The sequence below is a fragment of the Jatropha curcas genome, chromosome 2 (assembly GCF_041381405.1).
Source record: "Jatropha curcas cultivar XTBG-Jc1 chromosome 2, XTBG_Jcur_1.0, whole genome shotgun sequence".
NCBI classification, from domain to species: Eukaryota; Viridiplantae; Streptophyta; class Magnoliopsida; order Malpighiales; family Euphorbiaceae; genus Jatropha; species Jatropha curcas.
The window spans coordinates 1,627,584-1,650,278 of record NC_143152.1 but is presented as its reverse complement, the minus strand read 5'-3'; the positions used below and the strand labels follow the sequence as shown (position 1 = coordinate 1,650,278).

The 22,695-nt window shown below is 32.1% G+C and overlaps 5 protein-coding genes across 10 annotated transcripts; 2 read left to right on the top strand and 3 right to left on the bottom strand.

Annotated features, from left to right (window-relative positions):
- Positions 1–50: 50 nt before the first annotated feature.
- PIP5K5 (phosphatidylinositol- 4-phosphate 5-kinase 5) lies at positions 51–3,660 on the bottom strand. The gene is made up of 8 exons (XM_089718593.1): positions 2,235–3,660; positions 1,975–2,142; positions 1,687–1,852; positions 1,484–1,600; positions 1,177–1,370; positions 947–1,080; positions 773–842; positions 51–642 (listed from the first exon to the last, which is right to left on the bottom strand). Exons 1-8 carry the CDS (start codon positions 3,407–3,409, stop codon positions 354–356), a joined length of 2,313 nt encoding a protein of 770 aa, XP_089574719.1. The 5' UTR covers positions 3,410–3,660; the 3' UTR covers positions 51–353.
- Positions 3,661–4,675: 1,015 nt separating this feature from the next.
- Positions 4,676–5,942, bottom strand: LOC149498021 (uncharacterized). The gene is made up of 4 exons (XM_089718594.1): positions 5,750–5,942; positions 5,273–5,399; positions 5,098–5,170; positions 4,676–5,016 (listed from the first exon to the last, which is right to left on the bottom strand). The coding sequence occupies exons 1-4, from the start codon at positions 5,778–5,780 to the stop codon at positions 4,765–4,767; spliced, it is 483 nt and encodes a 160-aa protein (XP_089574720.1). The 5' UTR covers positions 5,781–5,942; the 3' UTR covers positions 4,676–4,764.
- Positions 5,943–8,429: 2,487 nt separating this feature from the next.
- On the top strand, positions 8,430–12,843 carry LOC149498020 (Transmembrane amino acid transporter family protein). The gene is made up of 12 exons (XM_089717646.1): positions 8,430–8,956; positions 9,543–9,817; positions 10,157–10,371; positions 10,720–10,743; positions 10,835–11,015; positions 11,156–11,375; positions 11,458–11,593; positions 11,709–11,728; positions 11,943–12,088; positions 12,173–12,216; positions 12,351–12,413; positions 12,505–12,843. Exons 1-12 carry the CDS (start codon positions 8,754–8,756, stop codon positions 12,595–12,597), a joined length of 1,620 nt encoding a protein of 539 aa, XP_089573772.1. The 5' UTR covers positions 8,430–8,753; the 3' UTR covers positions 12,598–12,843.
- A 356-nt stretch (positions 12,844–13,199) lies between these two features.
- On the top strand, positions 13,200–18,711 carry LOC149498019 (nudix hydrolase 16, mitochondrial-like). 3 transcript variants are annotated; one of them, XM_089717649.1, is made up of 4 exons: positions 13,200–13,869; positions 14,755–14,848; positions 15,821–15,904; positions 18,162–18,711. In XM_089717649.1, the coding sequence occupies exons 1-4, from the start codon at positions 13,799–13,801 to the stop codon at positions 18,447–18,449; spliced, it is 537 nt and encodes a 178-aa protein (XP_089573775.1). In that variant the 5' UTR covers positions 13,200–13,798; the 3' UTR covers positions 18,450–18,711. The 3 variants fall into 3 exon arrangements, with proteins under 3 accessions (XP_089573775.1, XP_089573773.1, XP_089573774.1); XM_089717647.1 differs by having other exon boundaries at positions 13,231–13,869; positions 14,734–14,848; XM_089717648.1 differs by having other exon boundaries at positions 13,261–13,869; positions 14,734–14,848; positions 18,180–18,711.
- On the bottom strand, positions 15,737–22,418 carry LOC149498018 (uncharacterized). 4 transcript variants are annotated; one of them, XM_089717652.1, is made up of 2 exons: positions 21,502–22,418; positions 15,737–16,163 (listed from the first exon to the last, which is right to left on the bottom strand). In XM_089717652.1, exon 1 carries the CDS (start codon positions 22,033–22,035, stop codon positions 21,502–21,504), a length of 534 nt encoding a protein of 177 aa, XP_089573778.1. In that variant the 5' UTR covers positions 22,036–22,418; the 3' UTR covers positions 15,737–16,163. The 4 variants fall into 4 exon arrangements, with proteins under 4 accessions (XP_089573778.1, XP_089573776.1, XP_089573777.1 ...); XM_089717650.1 differs by having other exon boundaries at positions 15,737–16,156; XM_089717651.1 differs by having other exon boundaries at positions 15,737–16,123.
- Between the last annotated feature and the right edge of the window lie 277 nt (positions 22,419–22,695).

The following is a 22,695-nucleotide window of genomic DNA, read 5'->3' as shown; positions in this document are numbered from 1 at the left end:
TTGTCTAAATTTCATATTCTATTACAAACTTGTAAGTTGTAATGCGAAAATGTTCAGAAACTTGAATCAAATTTATTTCCTTATTATATACAACCAACTCAAAAGATGCTAGAATGTTAGAGAAGCCTCTTTGATCTCCTCTGAAGAACAGAGAAGAATACAAATTCTAATACAAATATACATATATAGTTGACATTATATGCATGCACTTCTCCTCGCTAAAACATTTAACTATATATAATATCATCTATAACAATCATTTGAAAAGAAAGTAAATGAATTGAAAATAATAAACAAAATCGACCCCAAGCACTCAGAAAATCAGGAATTTGTTACTGTTAGCGATTTCTTCTTCAAGTTTCTTCTGTAAAAATCTTGAATATAAAATCGCGAAAACGCCTCGAGTATTGCTTAGGATCAACGGCTGATATCGAAGTAGGATCATATTGGATGGACTTGTATGCATGTTCAAGCTTCTTGCTAATGTCATAATCTTGAAGTATATCTATGATACCAAAAAACATTATAACATCATAGCACTCTCCAGTTAGTTCTCCTACCAGTTGAAGCTCACAATCTTGCCTTCTTATAGTTCTTTCGACTCGCGCTGGCATGTTTACGCCTAATCTAATACGAGCCCACCTGCATTTCTCAATATGTAAAGTTAAAAATTAAACATCAAAATGGGTATTCTCAGATGATCGTCTATCATAAGTAGCCTTTCTTCTACCTTCTGTGAAATGCCTATTTCTATTGGAGTTATCTTTTTTACCTGGCTGGGTCAAGAAGAAGATGATCCATATCTGCTCTTGAAAGGCGAGGAGCATCACTATCAATTTCACCTATATATATATATATATATATAGACAGATAGAAGAAAAAGATGATTTTGATTCTTGCTTGTTGATATATACACAATATAATGAAATTTGATGTGTGATATAACCTGCAGAAGAAGCTCGAGAGGCAGAAGGAATCAAATCCCCATTCGGTGATACTTCTCTAAAGTGAAGACCCACCAGTAGACTATAATCCATAATTCTTTCTTGTTCAAGAAGCTCACAATCCCTATCTACTTGCCTATAGAAGCAATTAAATGCAATCAATAGGTTTTAAAGAACATTAATTTGGAATTGTCAAGAATTTTCCAAGAAAGAGAGATAAAACTATATGGACCTGCAAAACTCTTGAAACCATGCTTTCTGTAATCTAAATATGAAATTTAAATCCAAGTCTTTGAGAATAGTTGTTGATTCAAGTTCAGATTCAGGTTTGTCCGTTATACGGCCCAAGGAAGATCCTTTCAAGTCGAAACGTCTATGAATGGTGTATTCAGAACAAAAGAGATTTCCCATGATGATGAAACGCACCTGAAATTTAAATTCCAGTCATTTCATGTTTAATTGCCATTGATCTTTGAGCTTTATATTGATTTTTCCTGTCATTTTGTTTGCCCTTTAACTATATAAATGCTAGTCTATACCTTCTTCTGGGCAGGACCAGTTAACTTGACACAATGTAAACCAAAAAATTTGGTAACTAGAGTGTTTTCATAGGCTTTAACATGGTTGAAATAGGCAGAAAGCATCCTTATAAGCACCTATACAACAGGAACAAAGAAAAAGGTTAAACATTGTAAGTATCAGGCAAGACAAGATTGATATTTTACAAATATATAAAGCTCACTTTAACTTCCGCCTTCTTCATTGTCTTTATCATATAGCGATCATCATTTGTCAAGTAAAAGAAGCTACCACTTTTTCCAGGAGAAGAAAGCTCACGAAGAGCATCATTTCCGCATATAGATAACATGTAATCTGCTGGATCCACCTTGAACAGCTTCCTCAGAGTCCTATTCATTAACATCAACAAAGTGCATTATCAAAATGAGACATTTGCCAATGACGAATTGCATAAAGCTGAAGCAAATCCGCCTGACAACCAGAATTCTAACGTAGTACAAGGTTGTCTAACCTGAAAACCAAAGGGCAATAGTCCTTCCATTTAAATTCAGAAGATTGGTGAGGTGGAGTGTTCTTGGTTCCTTCAGGAGGAAATCTTGTCCATACTTTCTCCTTGGGATCAAAAGCTGAAGGCTTCAAATCAAGAGATGAAACTGGAGCTGATCTTCCAACAGCATGCCTGAAAAATTACTCCACATGTCAATAATTATACAATTATTAGAAAATTAAACGATTTAAAACTAGTAAGTTATGCATATAATCAATATATACCTGATTCCCAGTTGCAAATTGAGCATAAGGTCATAATTCTTATGCCCTTTGCAAATCGTTTCTCCTTGTCTCTTCACAAGTTTTGGTACTTTGATTGGAACAGACTTATTACAAAGCCCTTCTTCAAGATTTAAACCTAACAAATCAGATTCCAATGGTTTCCCAACCGATGAATTTCCATCGCTATAATCATCCTCTCCTTCCCACATATTCATCTTATCATATGCTCTCTCTACCCCAACACTTACCCTCCCATCAACAGACATCCTTCTAGGCTTCTCCCCACTGCCTTTCGAGGAATTCCAAACTGCAAGTCGTTTTTGTGATGGCAAAATTGAAACTTTCTCACTAGGACAAATTTGACTTTCAGATAAATGAATGTTATAAACATCTTGAGGATCCCATTGAAGATTTCCTTCTGGTGATGATCCAGAAGGATAATAAGTTCCATTTTGTTCACTAGCATCTTTACTCCAATTCCCTACATAAAAGCTCCCATCTGGCCATTTAAATGTTCCATTTCCTTTAGGTACACCATCTTCCCAATTCCCATCATACCTATTTCCGTTTCCCCATACGAAGGACCCTTTACCACAAATCACTCCATTTTTCCACTCACCAATATAATGATTCCCATTTGTCCATTGATATCTTCCATGTCCTTCTTGCATTCCCCGGCGCCATTCTCCATCATATAAATCTCCATTAGCGAAACTCTTTATTCCATGTCCATGTTTTAAATTCATAACCCATTGTCCTTTATATGTATCACCGCTAGGTCCCGTGTATAGACCAGTACCATCCATATACCCACTCTTGAATTCTCCTTCATAAGTAGCACCAGAGGGCCAACTAAATTTTCCTCTGCCCATAGTTTTCCCTTTCTGCCATTCACCAACATACATACACCCATCTGTCCATAAATATTTGCCTTGTCCACTGGGGAAATTATCGTACCATTGCCCAGTGTAATAATCCCCATTTGGTAAGATCTTTTCTGCATGGTAAGGTTCTAATGGAACATTTCCATTATGATCATTATCTTCTTCACCTTCATCGTCTGCATGAGCAACAGACGTCGTGCCAAATATGCTATTGGCTCGCTTCTTGGCGGCCTGAGTCTTGCGAATTGTGGCCTCCCATGCTTTTATAACTCCGCTTTGTTCTTTGCTCATTTTTCTATACAATATCTCTTTGAGGTTCTTCAGCTTCACATACTATTGCTGTTGGATTTTGTTAGTTGTTTTTGAGATCAATAATCATGAACAAACCATATCAGAGAAATGGGTTTCTGTTTTCTTTGTTTATTTGTAAAACCAGAAAAGAAAAAAAATTCAAAGAATGTTAATCCTAGAAAAAATTATGTTTCTCTCTTTCCTTTTTTTTTCCACTTTTTTTGGTTTCTTTGAAGGGAGCGAAAAGAGCGATTGAACCAATGAGTCCCTTTTTCTTCTCTAAACAGAACAAACGTTTGTGTTTGTAAAATTTTTGCCTTTCATTTTTTTCTATTCTTGAACATTATTTTCATACAACTGTTGCTGTAAATATAACATTTGGATCAACTTCAATCAATGGAAAATAAGACCGCCGTATATTATCTTTTTTACTTTAATTTCCACCTCTTCAACATTATTATTATTATTATTATTATTATTATCGAAACTATGTTAATCTTTTGCATAAAAAACTATACTAATTTTGATAAAATATGCGAACTAAATTTATTTTTTAAAAGAAAAAATTATATTAAGTCTCCAATAAATAAGGTACTAAATCTTTGAACTCTGATTTTTTGAATAACGAAACAACTTTGATATTTTCCATGATAAAATAGATTCTCAATAATTGGATTAATAGCTCAAAGTGTACAAATTTATTTATTTTTAAATAAATTAATTAATGTCGAAGGTATTTCATTCATATTAATTATTATTTAGAGAAATTGTTCTGTGCATTGCTCTAAATCAACATTCTTACTTTTGGTAATGCTATATTTATTAAATTCATATGAAATTCTTTAATTTCAATTACTAATACAAAACTATTTGTCAGTTATATTAAATGGGAAAAAAAAGTTTTAAGGCTACTCATGAAATATATTTTTATATTATTTTTAAAAATTCTGCAAATGGTCTCCTTGTGTCATAACCCTATCTAAATTAAGGTTAGGATTTATTTTTCTTAGACAGAATTTTGACAAGCCATGAATTGTTCATCTCCTAAAACCTCTAAGCACCTTGAAAATTGGAGGACAGGAGAAATTAAGGGACCTTCCGTAAACTATTTATAGGTTCATCACAAAATTAGATCTAAGCCATGAAAATTGTTTTTGTCTTGCCCTTGTCCCAACATTTCTTCTACAAAGCAATATTGGATAATAGATAATTAATTACTTGTGTGTTGATATTATTTTTAAAATTTTAATAGTCATACACATGCCATTATAATTAAATATATTAATTCCATTTTTTTATCCTCAAATAAATTTATTTTATTAAATATATTCCATTAAATTAAATATATATATAGGTCATATTTTGTTTAGCTTGGCAAGGAGATAAACAGTAGCAGAGGTGACTCCAGGAATAAAAACATCATTAGGGACAGCTTTGGGTGCGACCCTTTGCTTGATAAACAAGGCAGCTGCTGGAATTCCAAAGAGAAAGAGAAGAATATCTTTTGATCCAAAACCCGTAAACCCTGAATGGATTATTATTTCTTGAAGGATTTTCTGAAACTCTTCTTTCGTTACTTGATCTCTTCCTTTACCTTTGTAATGCTTCTGCAAATTATAATTATATGTTATATAATTACAGGTAGAGATCTGAAAAGAAAAAAAAAAAAAAAGAGAGAGAGAACTTACTTCATACACTTCAGTGAGCTTTTCAACATCTGGAATGCGAAATTGTGTGCTATTAAGCTTCTTGTTAATTTCTCTGTTAAATAAATATTAATGTTAATTAGTCTTCTGTGTTAATGAAATTAAAAAATTAAGGATTAATTGCATGTAATTAAAGAGTATATGTAAATGTAATTACTCCACAGTTTGGCAAATTGCATGGTAGAAATCAGCTAAGGTCCATTCCTTTGTGGTGTCTGAAAAATACTTGTTATAACATTCTTCTATTGTAGGTCCTATCTCCTTCTCTTTGTTCTGCTCGCTCCCTGCATTATTTTCAAATTATTATTATTATTATTATTATTATATAAAGAAAAGTGAAGCAAAATAGACTATTGAAATAAAGAGAAAAACATCAAAATTAAGATAAAAAAAATGAATATTGTAGAAGACCACGAAAAATTAATTCATTTTAATATTTTGGCAAGAAATTCCAATAAAATACTATTAAAACTGAAACAAAAATGTAAATTATCGACATTAACACTCAATTGACAAAAATAATAATAATAAAGTTGTTACAATAAATTAAAAAATACAAAAGATGAACGAAATTCAGTCATCAATCCTTATTTACAACAAGCAAAATAGAATGAATAAGAAGAGGAAAAAAAACCTGGGGCTAATTTCATCAAGGATTGACCCATCTGTTATCTCTTCCTTCTAGACAAATTATGAGAAAGTGGGTGGAGATTGGAGATTGGCTGGTTACAAGAGAATTTGTATATGCATGTCGTGTGATCTTTACTCTATCGGGCAATGAGACTTGCAGGATGGATATGAGTATATTGCATTCTTTCTCCCTAAGCAAAACTTCAAGAAGCTTACATATATATAGGACAACCACAAATAATGGAAGAAGGAATTTTGTTAAGGAACCTATGAACGATAAGCTAAGATAGCTTTGCTCTGGCAATTAAACTCTACGCTCATGATTGTAAGAGTCGATATCATGAGAATCGCTTTCAATTCGAAAGAATTCGTCTATTCTTCTGTTGATTCAATTTTCTTTACACAGAAAAAGTAATTTTTTTAGGAATACATTTTTTCAGATAAGTGTAATAAATTTATTAATTTATCCTGTTATCTATATACGTTTCAATTTATATTACGATACCATTATTTTTTTCAACTTGAGAGTAATTTACTTTTTAAGAAATTGAGTTATATATTAAACACATTCAAACTATATTTGGTAGGAATACATAAGCGTTGGACATCTACAGAAAAAACAAAGGGTTTTAACGGTTATTATTATGTTTGTCCTGGTACAGCACATGCCCTACCACCATACGTGCTTTTACACCATACGTGCTTTTAAGGGGCACCAAAAACATTATTGACAAAAGAATAAGTTGAGGAAGAAAGAAATTGATTAATCAATCAATCATCTCATCCACGCGTGAGGACTGTAACCCTATGATGTGGATGACATTATATATATCCAAATGACATGAAATTGACATCTCAATGTTTGTACTTTTTTAAGCATGCTTTTTTTTTTATATATAATTACGAGATTTAATTTTATGCGACCGTAAAGTTTCAGTAAAATACGTTTTTTGAGAATTGAATTTTTGATTTAAAGCATGTTGTTTTAATAGTTGAACTATGGTGATATTTTCTGTTTAATTCCTATTAAAAAGAAGATTTTAATAGGATTTATATTTTTATTTATTAAATAATTTAATTTATAAACTTTCTTGTATGAATATTTTAAATTGTATAAAATTATATTTGATCGAATATTGATAATATGAATATCATTATTCAATATCTTATGTTCAATAATGCATAGAAATTTACGTATTAATACTTATTAGGTATTTATTAACAAGGATTGATTGAGGAAGTGATTCAAATTCCTTAAATAAGATGTTGAGTGTCCGATCATTTTGAATAGAGAAAATCCTGTTTGGAGTGCTTGTCCCAATGGACTAGGACATAAAAAAATAATAAAAAAAAAAAAAACTTATTAGGTATTTCAAAAATAAAGCTTTTTTTTAAGGTATAACCAGAGATGTAATTTCTATCGAGCCGTAGAACGTAAAAGTTTTTTATCACCTCAACAAAGTGTACTTTTCGGAGATTGAACTTGTGTTCTCATCTTTATAAGGATTGATATTGCTTACCACCTCAACCAACACTTTCTTAGCTTTTATAAAGAAGAAAACAAAGCTCTTTCATTAATACCGAAAAGTTAAAAACTCGTAGAAGAGAAAAATAACCGAAAAAGAAAAAGAGAGGACTGCATTCAAAAGAAAAATGATCTAAATTTTTGAAAAAAAGAGCAAAGAAAATTCAACAAGAAATGATGCAACCTCCAATGATTTACTTAGAAGGGCATAAAAGAGAAGGGAGATATATATATATATATATATATATATATATATATATATATATACTCAAAACTATATATTATGTTTTATTTTATTTTAAGAGATCGCATATGTTGATCCATTAATAAGTATATATATTTTTTAATTGATTAGGTCGAATTGGTGAAATTTTGTATATGGAAAGGACTCGATCGGTCTAATTCAGAATCCAACCCAAAACGATTTTCAGAAAATCTAAAATCAAAACCTGACCCAAGAGACATTAAATCATATTTGGAGTCTGAACTCTGAACTAGTTAATGGCCTCACATAAGATAAATACAGAGTCCAATAAATATAGGGATGAGGATTTGTATTTACTTAAAACTGTAGAAGATAATATAGATTAGGAAATAAATATACATATATTAACAATAGATCCATATCCTAATCCTAACATTTCGGGCATAATAGATTCCTATTTGTTAACCTTATTTTTTTATTTTGATTTTCAATTATAATGCATAAAAAAATAAAAATTATGAGTGATGCAAATATTTTACTTTTTAAATTAAGGGATATTAAATAAAACATGGAAAGGAATTAAATACGTACCATGTTCTTGAAAAATAATTGCTGTTGTTTCCATTTTTTACATATAGTAATAATCTCATAGCACCGAATTTTTTGCCTTTATATATAATAATAATAATAATAATAATAATAATAATAATAATAAGGTTTGAGTTCTGCCGGTTCACTTGGTCAATTATCGGATTTGATTATTTTAAAACAAATTGAATTTGACCAACTCGAGTTTAAAACACATATTTTTTGCAATTTTTGTCAATTTTTTTAATTTTATTAATGGATAATACCTTGTAGTTTATTGTGTCTTGTTACGAATAATAGACCGTTAGATTGTAAAATTAGTGAAAGGTAAGAATTCTTTTTGTGATTTTTGGCAGCATTTTTCCCCCTCGCGCTCATTCTCTGCCAGAGGAACAAGAAAGACGAAACAAAATCATACACGAAACTGCCCATGCAATTTGCAGCCTGGTAAGTGACTAGTGGAGTGCCAATCTTGGCCACCCAAAACCTCTGCTAAAACTGAACCACAAAACACCAAGGACAACAAACACATGCAATCTGTTTCCAAGAAAGCAACATTCACCACTTTCCAGAAGCTTACATTACTATATTACGCCACACTCAACCGTCGCATCCCATATATATATATTTCTCTCTTGGGTTGCTTTGTTTTTTTCCTTCTAAATAAGCAGCTAAAACAAGCAGTGTTTAATGGCGGCGAACGATAAGGAGAAAGAAACGTCAGAGTTTTTCTTGGAAGACGGCGATGATGATTTTGGCAGAGACTTAGAAGTAAACAAGGTTGAGATTGGAGGCCGGAGTAGCAGTAACAGTAGCAGTAGCGGTGGTGAAGAGGCTGATAGTGCTGAAGGATGTGGAACTTTCTCTTCTCAGCAATGGCCGCGGAGTTTCAGGTAATTTTTTATGTATTCATGTAAAGTTTCGTGCTTTTTCAATAATGATTTTATCTCTGCGGATGTTAATTAAGCGTTTTTGGGCGTTCCTTCTGGATTTATGAAATTTGATTTATGGGTTTATACTTTATAGGATAGTCAATTTGGGATCCTATTTTAATTTATTATGGTACAAAGGACGCAATTAAGTTCTCAGACTTCTATTTGCTTCCTAATCTAGAGGTAGAAACATTGAGGCTGGTTATTGAAATGTGCAATTATGTTGCCAAATTACTAACTGGTGTTCTATTCACTCAAATAGAATGTGGAATGTGCAATTGCTTTGTGTTATCTCATTTGGAAGAGAAATATGCTTTGAAATACAGGGAAATTTTGCTTCCAAAGGAACTTTATTTAAATCCAGCAATTACAGATCACTTGACTGCCATAGATGAAATATTCTTGCCCCAAGGAATAAGAACTCGATTGAAGCACAAAGACAGCAAAGTTTATATTTTGTTGTTATGCATCTTGTGGATTCTCTGAATTGAATGCCTTAAAGTGCTTAAATGTCTTACCCTGCTCCTGTGGCCCCTTTTTTTGGCAGAGAAACAGTGGATTCTTACTCAATCTCGATGTCACCTAACTTTGGGTTTCTTGGACGTGGACAAAGCTACCAATATTCAAGTCTTGAGAACCGTAGTAATAGTATTTTAGAAGAGGACGCGAAGTCCCCTTTACTGCCTGACCAAGAAAAGAACGACCAGAAGGAAGGCTTGGATAGGATCTCAACAGCACAATTGTCATTCTCAAAAGCTTCCTTTGTCAGTGACGAATTACCCATTGCTCATGGATGTAGCTTCACACAAACTGTGTTCAATTGTAAGCAATAACCATATTCTGATTTCTTTGAGTTTCTTCTGATTCTGCCTTTTAAAAGTTCCAATATTGGTTTTGTTCATTGTTAAATGATGTAATCTTACATGTTGATCTCATTTTACTTTTATATATTTCTATTTATAAGAAACAGAGGAAAAGTGGATGAGGAAAAAAAATAGAAGGTTCGTCATTTTATTAGAGCTTTTTTTTTAGGCAATTTTGTAATTAGAACACTTGTGTTATTTGAATTTACTCTTCAGTATTGAGGTTTGTTATAAAGCATTCATTTGGTTATTTTTGTGAAACGGCATTAATTTTGTGAACTGCATCACTTTCAAACAGCGGTTAATGTAATGGCTGGAGTTGGGCTTCTTTCTACACCTTCTACAGTGAAAGAAGCAGGCTGGGCAAGTTTAGTAGTACTAGCTGGTTTTGCATTTGTGTGTTGTTATACGGCCAATCTTATGAGACAGTGCTTTGAGAGCAGAGAAGGCATTGTAACCTACCCAGATATAGGAGAAGCTGCTTTTGGGAAATATGGACGTCTTGCTCTATCTGTGAGTTTCTTGCAACTTCAGTTGTGTTGTATGACCTAGCTAGTTCAGTATAACACTGAAATATCAGTCAGCCCAGTTTGAGTGCTGGATATTCTAATAATACTGTGTTTTCCTGAATCTTGATTAGCATGAGTGGCTGCATTTTGCTCTTAGGTTGGTTCATTGAGCATTTCAAAAACCGATAGTATGATGAAAAATATAATTATTATCTATAGTATATTTTTAGGAGGTTCAAAAAATTAATGTCTTTGGTGACAAAAGGTTGTACATGTAGGTAGTTTAACTTTTGCTGTCAATGCTTTATATTTTATCATTCTGATAAAATTTTATTCTTGGTTCTTGATGCAGATAATTCTGTACTTAGAGTTATATGTAAGTGAAGAGCTGGTTCTGATTTTGTTTTATTTTTCTCTTCTTTATGCTAATATGGTAGATTATTGGAAATTCTTTTTAATTTGTGCAGTCATATTGTGTGGAATTTATTACACTGGAGGGTGATAATCTCACTAAGTTATTTCCTGGAACATCCTTGGATTTGGGAGGCTTGCATCTTGACTCCATGCACTTTTTTGGAATCCTAGTTGCTCTTATTGTTCTGCCAACTGTTTGGCTAAGGGATCTTCGAATCATTTCATACCTTTCAGGTGCTGCAAACTTATGGTTTGAAGTTCTTTCTCGAAGAGGCATACTTATTGTTTGTAGTTTCTTAACAGCATGGAAGTACTGAAAATGTGAGTGGCTCAATGCACTTTCTCTGATCCTTCTTTTCATTTCTGTTTTGCAGCTGGTGGAGTTTTAGCAACAATTTTGATTATTCTTTGTGTGATTTTCGTTGGTACGGCAGGCGGAGTTGGGTTTCATCACAGTGGTCCGCTGGTGAAGTGGAGTGGCATCCCATATGCACTTGGTGTGTATGGGTTCTGTTATTCTGGGCATTCAGTTTTTCCAAATATCTACCAATCGATGGCTGACAAAAGAAAATTTACCAAGGCAGCAATAATATGGTAAAAAATTCATTCTTTTTTTTTTTGGTTCTGATACATGCACAGTTACCTAGCTGATATTTCATAATTTATTGTTTGCCAGCTTTGTGTTGTGCTTTCTGATCTATGGGGGCATTGCAATCATGGGATTCAGCATGTTTGGTCAAGATACATTATCTCAAATAACCTTGAATATGCCACCACATGCCTTCACTTCAAAAATTGCCTTGTGGACTACGGTGAGTATGAGATTTGATCCTTTTTGGAGTTACTATAATGAGATGTTAATGTGCAGATTATCCAAATAAACATTGTAATGTCATCTGATAATTTTCATTTTCTTATCTTTTACAGGTTGTCAATCCACTCACCAAATATCCTTTGGGAACTAATGCTGAGTTATGAAAATACAATTGGTAGAACATGATTTTCTCACACAACTTGCTGTTAATTCCAGTTCTTAAATTAAATTGTTGAGGGGGAAAAAATCAAATGACTGAGCTAAATTAGATAAGAAAGGCCTTCTACTGAAACTTGATTGGATTGATTTATTGAATCACTATTCATTTTCTCCTTAACAATGAACAAGTATGCACTGTTGATGAACCCATTGGCGAGGAGCATAGAGGAGGTACTGCCGATGAGAGTATCAAACAGCTTGTGGTGCTTTGGTTTACTAAGAACAGCCCTCGTCTTTTCTTCTGTTTGTGTAGCCTTTCTTCTTCCATTTTTTGGTAAATCCTAAAACTTGCCTTCATTAGCTTGACATGCTGTAAAAAATATATTGAACTTGGATGGATTGTTCTTTTTTATTACAGGTCTCGTCATGGCTTTAATTGGTTCAGTCCTCTGTCTACTCGTGGTAAGAATGAAAGGAAATTAGTTTCTACCTGTATTTCAGATTGATAATTTTTATTATTCAACTTTTTTTAAACTCATGACAAATTTTCATAGATGAAAATTCTGTTTAACTCTTTAAATTTGGTTTTATTTCAGGCAGTAATAATGCCATCCATATGTTTTCTGAGGATCAAGGGGAAGAAAGCTACAAGAACACAGGCAAGAGAAGTTAACTTAAATATTATTTTTACTCGATGTATAATCAGGATGCCTAGCTTATTCTTTGTTTATGCATTTAACCTGTAACCAGATTGTTCTGAGCACCACCATTGCTGCACTGGGCATTATATGTGCAATCCTTGGAGCGTACTCTTCATTGTCCGAGATCATGAAGAAATTCTGAAGTTGGTATTCGAGAGTCATACTCACCGCATTGGTAACTCGGACTACAATGTATACAAACATTACTAGCAATTGCAAACACCAGTGATGAGATTTTTGATTGTTTAGGTAGTAGTTTTATTTGCTTCTTTATGTTCACCCTGCAACATTTTTTTTTTATTTATCACAAGTTGTTTTTGAATGTAATTGAAGGTAAAGAAGGAAGATTTCGTGAGACTTAATAATAATGAGCAGCAGCTTTGAAAAAGCTCCCATGGGGAAGGAGTATGCAGGAAAAATAAGAACCTATAAGGGATTATAGTGTATGAGAGATTAAAATAAATAATTTAAAATCAATAAGGTGTTAGTAAGGATGATAAACTATTCCAATTCTATAAGGGTGAGAATATAAATTTGATTTTCTAAAAAATACACTTGCTTTTTATTATTAAACTTGTAATCTCTCTTAATTATACGGTAACATAAGTTTTTTAATAGATTTTATAAAAATTACATACATTAATTAAATTTTTTTTTTTTTACAATCCTAATTTAAACCGAACGGTAGCTAATATTATTATAATATTACTTTTTGTTATTTTAATTTAAATAATTATTTTTAACGAATCGAATATTTTTAATTTAAACCCAACACGTGCTAAAAAAGCAGCTTATATCATCGGATAGACACAAGGTATAGACTGAGCTAGCGCCAGGTCGGCAGGGCCGATCGGCGGATACGGACATTTGCCAATTTAATTAATTGGTTAATTAATGAATTAATTTTAATTTTGATAGACAACTAAATCAAGTCTGTAACTATCTCGGCTTCTCTCTCTCCCAATTACCGCACAGAGCTAACAGATTTCTATGTATATTATATATCTAGCTGACTCTTTCCACCCGACACAGCTTCCGCCCGCCCCCACCGTTCTGTTCTCCACTCTATTCGCTTCTCTTTTTTGCAGAATCTGACACTGACCACGACTGAATTTTCTCTGGCTTTTACTTTTATTTTTGGTGGTGACGGTCACCGGTTGAGACTGTTGGCGGTGGTGCATGTAGTCGGAGATAATGCAAAAGAAACTGGAAGCGGCAAAAGCAGAATTGTAGATTTTGAGAGAGAAAAGATGGTTGAGATTGGTTCGTGCTATTATTATTATTATTCTTTCAGAATTGCAAGGCTATAACGAAAGAAAGAAAGAAATTAATTTATTTCTCCAATGTCTGAATTGGTGGCTCGCACGGGTCGCCACCAGCAGCGTTATGACTCCGGCTGCCGCCTTGTCGCCGGGTATTTTTACATTTGCTGTTTTGGATTATGATCGTAGTATATGTTTTTCTCATTTTGATGATCGCCATTTGTTTTATTTTTATGTAGAGTTGTTCATTTACATTCTGCTGTAAAATTACAAATCAATTCTATAGACTTCGCATTTCCTATATATTTAAGATTTAACCAACAACGAATAGGGGAATTGATAGAAAGTAGGAATTTTATGGAATTGACAAGCTTGATGATAAATACACATTTGAAAGTTATCGTGTAATTGGTTTTCCTCATAATAATTATTTTGCATTTAAAATTTGAAACAGAGAGTTAAGAATCTATTCTGATCCTATTCTATGAAACTTTCTGATGCGACAGGATAGGAACTTTTGAGGTTAAGGGAGCACTTTTACTCTTGCAAAATCATTTGTTTTCCCTTTTGTTGGTTCTGTCAAAATGTTGCTTAGTAATAGTCATTTTACCTTTGCATCTCAAATTCTTAGGATTTGTATTTTCTGCAGCACAATTTTTTTTCTCCGAAGCCCTGCAGGTATGCTGCATTGACAAATATTACAGGGTGATGATTCCGGATTCAAATTTCAGTTCTTTAATCCTTTGCAAGGCAAATTCTTAGTTGTGATGATATCCACCAGGGCCCTTACAATGCAAGTAATTTGGACATCGCTGTTATACTCAGGAACCTTATTTGAAACAACTTGTTTTCATGCATATTGTACGACTTACCATGAAAAGGAGAGTTTAGAGTACCACGAACATGATGCATTCTTTATTGCTAGTGAATCAGATCTTGTTTGTTCTATTTGAATTTTCTAATGATACAGATCTTGTTTGTTTTATTTAAATTCTAACTGGCATATTAATTGGCAGATGTATTCCTTTTAAATATAGAAGTTGTGACAAAAATGAGGATGGCACTTGTGAGAAGGTTGTTGAGGTACTAATGATCAACTCAAATAGTGGACCTGGTCTTCTGTTCCCCAAGGTATATGCTCTCTCGGTCTCATTTTGTTTGCTTGTTATTTCTTTTTTGGATGTCCCAAAATGTTTGCAAGACTTCTAAATTTAGACATATGAACAATTATTTTTTCCATATAATCTTTATGATCATTCATTAAACGAAGAACATTTATTAATATCTTCAATGAGTTAAGGATAAAAAATGGCAAAATAACTTTTGTGTTTTGTCAAACCATGCAAACAAATTGGAATGGAGAGAGTATTAAAAATTCACTTAAAGATGCATACATTTAAACTGTGTTGTAATTATTTTCTTCATTATACTTTTTCATTAAGCTGAACAGTATCTAATGTGAACAGAAAGGGCTTCGTGGTTCTAGATTTATTTTTATAATTTATTCCCCTTTTGTCCACTCTTTGACTAACCAGAATCTACATTGAAGGAAATGATGCTCTAAAACTCCTTTTGTTCACTGGTCTTGTATGACACTATTGAACTCCACTAAATCAAGATAAGCACACATACCATGCACATGCATTCTAGTCTTTGAACACTTCAAATAGGACTATTGGTGTCTGATTCATTCGCACCTGGAAACGATAATTGTGAATTCTAGTGTAGAAATACCAGAAAAAAGTGTCATTTGGGACAGATAATTCAAATTGTTACAAGCACTAATGTGACATCAATAAATAAGTAATATTGCTATCAAGCTACATAGAGGTCAAAGCCATGGATTTTCCTCCATGAATCGGCCATTTTTACTCATTTGATAAGCGATAGCTGATAATGTTATTTACTAATTATAATTGGACGGAACTAGTTGATCTCCTCTTCTGTTATACAAGTCTCATCCGGCACAACAAATAGATTAGTTTATATTTAATTCTGTTATAATTGCAATTGCTGTAATAGAGACACATTTTCCTAAAATTATTCATATTTCATTGTAAGGTAATACTTTTATCTATAAGTTTATATTTGTCCCAAATACAGGGTGGCTGGGAAAATGATGAAACAGTTGAGGAGGCAGCAGCACGTGAAGCCCTAGAAGAAGCTGGAGTTCGCGGTGATTTAATGGTAAGAAAAGCCTGATTTTATTCTCTTCTTCATGTGCACGCCTTTGGCCTTTCAGATGTTATCCAAATCTCATTCAAGTGGTTGAAAGAAATTTTGATTTATAAAGTTGGTGAACTCGTATCTGTATAGCGTGCACCGACATGTGCATGCGCGTGTCCCCTTTTGTTTCTTTGTTAGTTGAGTTGACTCTAATGGTAGTGGTGAAGTCATACAGTAAAACTGGAATGAACAGCTACACCTTCAGTAATCAATCTGAATGCTAGGAATAATTACATTAGTTGATAGCCATTACAAAAGAAGATGAGAATATAACTTTTTTACTGTTACGCTGGTATTAAATTTCTGTCTAATTAATCAGTTAAATAATAATGAGAGCACTATTCTACCTGCAAGAAAATTTAGGAGAGGACCTTGAACCATTGAACTAGATAAATTCTTCAAGACATTAGAATACTTCAATTTCATCTTCTAGCAGCAATCCAATTGTTGTATGGCAATTGGTTTTATTGAAGGACAGTGGTTTCCTTCTAGCATTTATCTAAAAGCTGCTAACCCTCCCAATGCTTTTTTGAAAAATATACAATCACTCTATTGAATAGAATATCCTCAATTTGTATAAACTGCATTTCCTCTGAAGAAATCCAAGTAATAATAGGCCCAAACGGTTGGGGCTTGGAATAACACAAGATTTCTAGATCGACTTTGAGATGAAAGAATAGTGGTAGATGTTTGAACATATTCAGACATCACAATTCCGATCATGGTGATGAGTGATATTATTCCCATAACTATTTGTGAACTTTCATATGCATTTAATTGCATTCAATTTAACTGTAGGATGAAATTATGGGAGTGTTTGGATTTGCATCTACGCAATTGGACATCTACTGTATGCCTTTGGTTATTTTTGATAGATGTAGTTGGGTTGATAATGATGTAACTTTGAGCTCTTGGTGCTTCTTTGATGTCTTAAAGAAGCCAAATAATGAGTTCGGGTTCTTATGAAGCTGATTGTAAGCAAGATATAATGGGTTTGGATGCCAACCTTTCACAAGTCCTCTGAAAATTTCATGATTTGTTATTTGCTCCTGAGTTGTCCATTAATGAGGTGAATTTCTTATTTTTGAGGAGCAGTCGCCTTAAAATGCTTGTCATTGTGTCTTTTTGTGGGATGACTACTATTGTTTTCTTGAAGCGCCACATGAGCCATGCAGTAGTTTCTCTTATTACTTCCAATTTTTGTACCTAGTTATTTCTCTTGTCCTTTTCTTGATAGATCATAATTCCTAAGGCAAATAGTAAAGAATGAGGAAAAGCCATATAAGAAATGTGCTAGCTGACTTTCTTCGTTTCACTTTAACATTTTTATTTTCTTCTCTCTCCGCTATCTCCTACCTTTCTTCTCCCCTATTCTTAATTGTATATGTTATTCTTCAATATCCCATAATGTAAAGTGGAAGGGAGTAAAGGAAGGATTATTGAACCTCTAGAATATGGTGAGTTGAAAAGAAATCAATGGGAGAAGGGGACTTAAGCTAAGAAATGAAAAATTGATCCTGGAAGTTTATGGCAATTGTATGTTGTAGGCGCCTGTTCGCTGGATTGTAATAGTTGTCACGATTTTTGTGCAAATATCATGTGATAAAGAGATTGTTCGGCTCTTAGTAATGATTTTTTGCCATGTTGTAAAACTACTTGTAATTCAACCAGGTGAGAGCAAATTCAGGATCTTCTGTTGATGACTTTTTCAAAAAAGAAATTGGCCACCTCCTTGTGTTCATTTTCTTGTTTTTACTATTTTTCTTTTCACTAAACATTTGATGTTTAGTGCTTCGAAATGACAGAGAATGTTTCTAATAGACAAAACCTAAGCCTTGTTTGGTTTTTTTGAATAACATGGAACCAGGAAGAACCGAGGAAGTATAGCAGTTATTACATGTAGAATAACTACTTGATTCAAATTTAGATTTGCAATAATTATTCTATGAAAGTAGCAAATTTATGATCTTAAATTCTAGTTGAAATTATAAATATATGTGATTTATTTTAAGTTTTATTTTTTTATTATAAATAGTAATGAAATAGGTATTCTATTTCACAAAAACCAAACAAGACCTTATATTTATAAGTTTTCTTTCCTGTGCATGGTGACACTACTAGATTTCTTTTCTTTTATCATGCAGATTTTGTATTTTATTATTATTATTATTTTTTTATGATTTTGGTCGTACTGTGATTCCATGGTGTTAATTATTAGGGTCTTTGTCCATTCCAGCATTTTCTTGGACACTACGAATTCAAAAGCAAAACCCTTCAAGATGAGTTTTGTCCAGAAGGTTTGTGTAAAGCTGCCATGTTTGCTTTGCTTGTGAAGGAAGAGCTACAATCTTGGCCAGAACAGAACACTCGCCGTAGAAGTTGGCTAACCATTCCTGAGGCTAGAGAGTGCTGCCGTTATAAGTGGATGGAAGAAGCTCTCGAGGAAGGTTTCATAAAATGGCACAATGAACAAATCATAAGCACCTCAAGAGAAGAGCAGGATTGATTAGTTTCGTGATGCTTAGCCACTTAGGAGGTACCTTCTTGCTTTTCTCTGGGTTTTTCTTTTGCTCTCTCTCTCTCATTTGATATTTTCTTCATTAGTTTCATATTACTGACAACAGAAAACTCTGCTTTACTTGATGGAGGAAAGCAAGAGTTAGATCACCATATTTGAAAAAACAGAAATTTAGAATGAGTTATACTCGTGCATAATTTGTACTCAATTTGAATTTTAGATCCTTGTTTTAGCAACTTTTTGTTTTCTACTCGTTCTTGGCTTTTTTTTTTCTTATTTCACCATTCTTTTTTTAATCAAGGAATGGATGTTGTGTTCTTACACCACCAATTCTTCAGTCAAAACTTCTATTTTTCATTACTCTTTTAATTGTACCAAAACACAATATTGAATATTTTGATTAGATATTGTTGAATAGTAAAAAAAAATTATTTTAAAATAACTTAATTTCTTGAAGAAGACTAATGTATGGGCGGGCTTACTTGAACCTGCTCTGTTTTAGACACGAGTGATAAAATATGATCTGTACTGTCTTGACATTATGTTATATTATATATACTAAAGTTGAAACCTCTTTTTTGCCCTTTTTTAACTATTTAAAAGACTATAGTACCCTTATTAATTAACACTCCACCAACCTTAATAGTAAATGTCATTTGTTTTCAACCAAGGATTACAATTGACAAATATTAATTATTGTCTGGTACATGTGAATGAACGTCATCATTTTTTTTTTTTTTTTTTTATGTTTTTTCCCTTTCTTTCTATTTCTAGAATTTACGTCAAAACGATTTTTAAAAAATCATTTCTTTAAAATAAAATTCAATATTACCCTGCAAATTTCTATTTTTGGTAAAAATGTTTTGGTTAATAGTATTATTAAAAGTTTTATTTGTTCTTTTATTTCTGTGGATGGGTTTACTATTCACAAATGTAAATTTTTAAAATTATTATAATAAAAAGTAAATTACATTAAATATAACAACATACACAATCCATTGTATTTCGTGAAAATTGAACAAGTTAAATAACGCAAATTAAAGGTTTATTATTAATAATTTCCATATAACAAACTTAATTTGAATAAGGCAATACTATCTTTTTAATCAATTAAAACTTTTTTTATTTAAAAGAATTGAATTTAATTTGAATTTTTTTTATTCATAGAAACAATGATTTTTGGCTCTAATACTACGATTTTGCTCTTCTTTCTTGTATTGTTTTATATTCTAAACCTCATTGTCTTTATTCATCTTCCTACTATGAATAGAATACCCATGATAATTATAGAACGATAAGAAAATTCATAGTGGGAGGATAAATTACGACCACACGCCACCTTTGTGGGTCATAAGTGGTCTATGTATTATTGTTATTATTATTTTTTTTAATAAAAAGAGAGCAAACACTCAAAGAAGTCTTTATTATATATGGGAGATTGAACTGAAATAACGCTGTAGACTATATTTATAAATTAAATATAATATGTCAGAATATTATTCATAACTATTTTAAGTGAAATTAGTTTTATACTAATAAAATATAATTTTCAAGTAAAAACCAAACATAATTTTACATATATAAATAATTTTTTTAATAAAATAATAAAATAATATTGAAGAAGAGAAGATAGTAATAGGCCCGCAACATAGTGCGGGTAAAGTTTACTTGTTTTACTTCTAAAATGAAAAAGACCTAAATACCCTACAAACCAGCCCAACCAGGTTGGTTCATTTTTGGTTGTACTTTTGATCTGTCTACCGACACACGCTACAAATACGACAAATTGCAACATACCACTATTGAATAGCATTAAAGTGGTCTTAATGCAAAAGAAGAAATATCAAAAGAAGAAAAAACATTATGAAAAGTTATATTTTGCCCCCTCCAAAAATGCAAAATTTCGTAATCTCAACAATTTTTTCCCGGTTCCCCCCTGGTTCAAACCAAATTGAATCAGTTCTTATAACTGAAAATCAGACCAAACTGAGTATAAAATCAAGTCAAATCAGTTTGATCCAGTTGGTTTAATTTGATTTTTAACTATTTTTGAGAGCATTTAAACCTATTTTTTAGGTTTAGCAAAAATGGAATCAGATTAAACAAATTTTATTTTTTCTAAAATTAAAATCAAACCAAATGTATTAAAAACCAAATTGAATCGAGCCGGACTAATTTAATTTGGACTTTAAGAATTATGCTATGCCCTATTCCCTACCAAATTACAACTTGACAGATATATCATGTCATCATGTGTTCATCCTTATACTATCAATGTGTTATTTTCCTTTACTGTCACGTTAGGATATTAAATATTATGCAAAAAAATTTAATAAAAAATAATATGTATTACGTAAATAACTATAAAGAAAAATATCATTATAACATTTATGGAATTCTTTCTTTTTTTTTTTTTTTTTTTTTGAAAAGGTTTAATTTTTCATTGTTGCAATTTTGTATTTACTAATTATTAATATAGCATCTATTTAGAATTGACATTACACTGATAAGTACTGCTGGCCAATAAGTAGCATTCATAGCTAAGCTTCTTGATGTACAGAATTGATTATTTTTGTATGCATGCATGCATATAATTAAAGGCAATGTACCCCGCAAAATAACTCTATTTATTCTAAAAAAAATTTAGATTACTTTTTCTTTTTTAATTTAGTTGAACTCATAATATATATATATATATATATATATATATATATATATATATATACAGCCAGCGTTTGGTTGCAAGGTTAGGATTATACTCCTATATGGCTTAGCTAACCTGGCTACTTAGTTTGGCCAGAGAGCTTATACTTCTTTGTGTCTTCTGCTTCAATTTCACTTGACATATGAAAATTCTTTTAATTATAAAGGTATCTAGAATCCAAAATTAGATTGCATGGAGAAAAGTTTAATTATTATTAATTAGTAATTGCGTAAAGAAATTACCAAACATGATTATAATTAGTTAATTAATTAATTACATATGGCAAGTACAGGCCAGAGAGAAAAGAAAAGAGAGAGAGAGAGAGAGAGTGCTTACTCAATTTAGGGTTCTTAGCAAATCCACATGAGTTGTTGTAGTAGTAGCAGAAGCAGAAGAAGATTCATAGAATAAATTTGATGCCATTAACCCTGAAGAGGAATAATTCTCCAACATTTGGGGAATGAAAATATCATCAAACAACTCCAATGGAGGAGCATCAGGATCTAGTACTACTCTTTCAAGTTGCTCCTGATCTTTAAGATCTAAAGCGGGGACCACCTCTACCAGTTCCTGATCATCATCATCATTAGTTCTTGATGAATCTAAGTCCGTTAGATTATCGCCACCGACGCCATCATCATGATGATAATGATCAAGAAACCAGCTAGTTGGGTCAGCAGGCAGTTCAGAATCTTGGCCAGTGAGTTCTTGCACCAAAGCCCTAAATTGAGAAGCACTGGTTTTGAACTTGATAGGGTTAGAAATGTAAACAACTTTCGTTGGCCGTTTCTTGATTTTTTTGGTTCTTTTGGTAGCAATTTTCTTGTTTTCTAGCACAGTAGCAGTAGTAGCAACTATTAGACTATCCATGGGTAAGCTTTTTTAAGCTGAGAAGAGAAGAAACAAACAACTTGCATAAATAATGATAATGGTCGAAAGCAAGTTGAAGAAAGAGAGAGAGATGGTTCTGTTCTGAGGCTGCAAAGAGGTTTTCTGAGAAAGAAAAAGGTAAGATGGACAGCAGAAAAATGGGGAAACTTACAAAAGTGAACGTTTTGATTAGGGTAATACAAGAAAATGAGAAATTATAGATTTGGGATATACTTATCCCAGCCGCACTGCAATGCGCGTCTTTTTTACGCTCGTCCTCAAATTAACTGATATTCCAAGGAATTATTCTGGTTCTCTTCTTGTTGTACTTGTACGAGATAATATTATCCTTTCACTCACTTGTACTATTATTATTTTATAATATAATATTTGGAAGACGACTAATAAATCCTCTAAATACTTTATTTTAATATTCTTTATAATTGAAAAAATTCTTATTTGCTATATAATCTATTAAAAAATATTAGTATTTGAATAATTAATTTCAAAAAATAATTAAAAAAAGATACTAATTACCACAAAAAAAAAAAATAACGTAAGACTACTTATTTTTATTTTTTGAGCGGACAGGACGTTTAATGCTTTGAAATGTTTAATTTTTTTTAAGAAGAAAGGAAACTTTATTTATAAATCAGAATC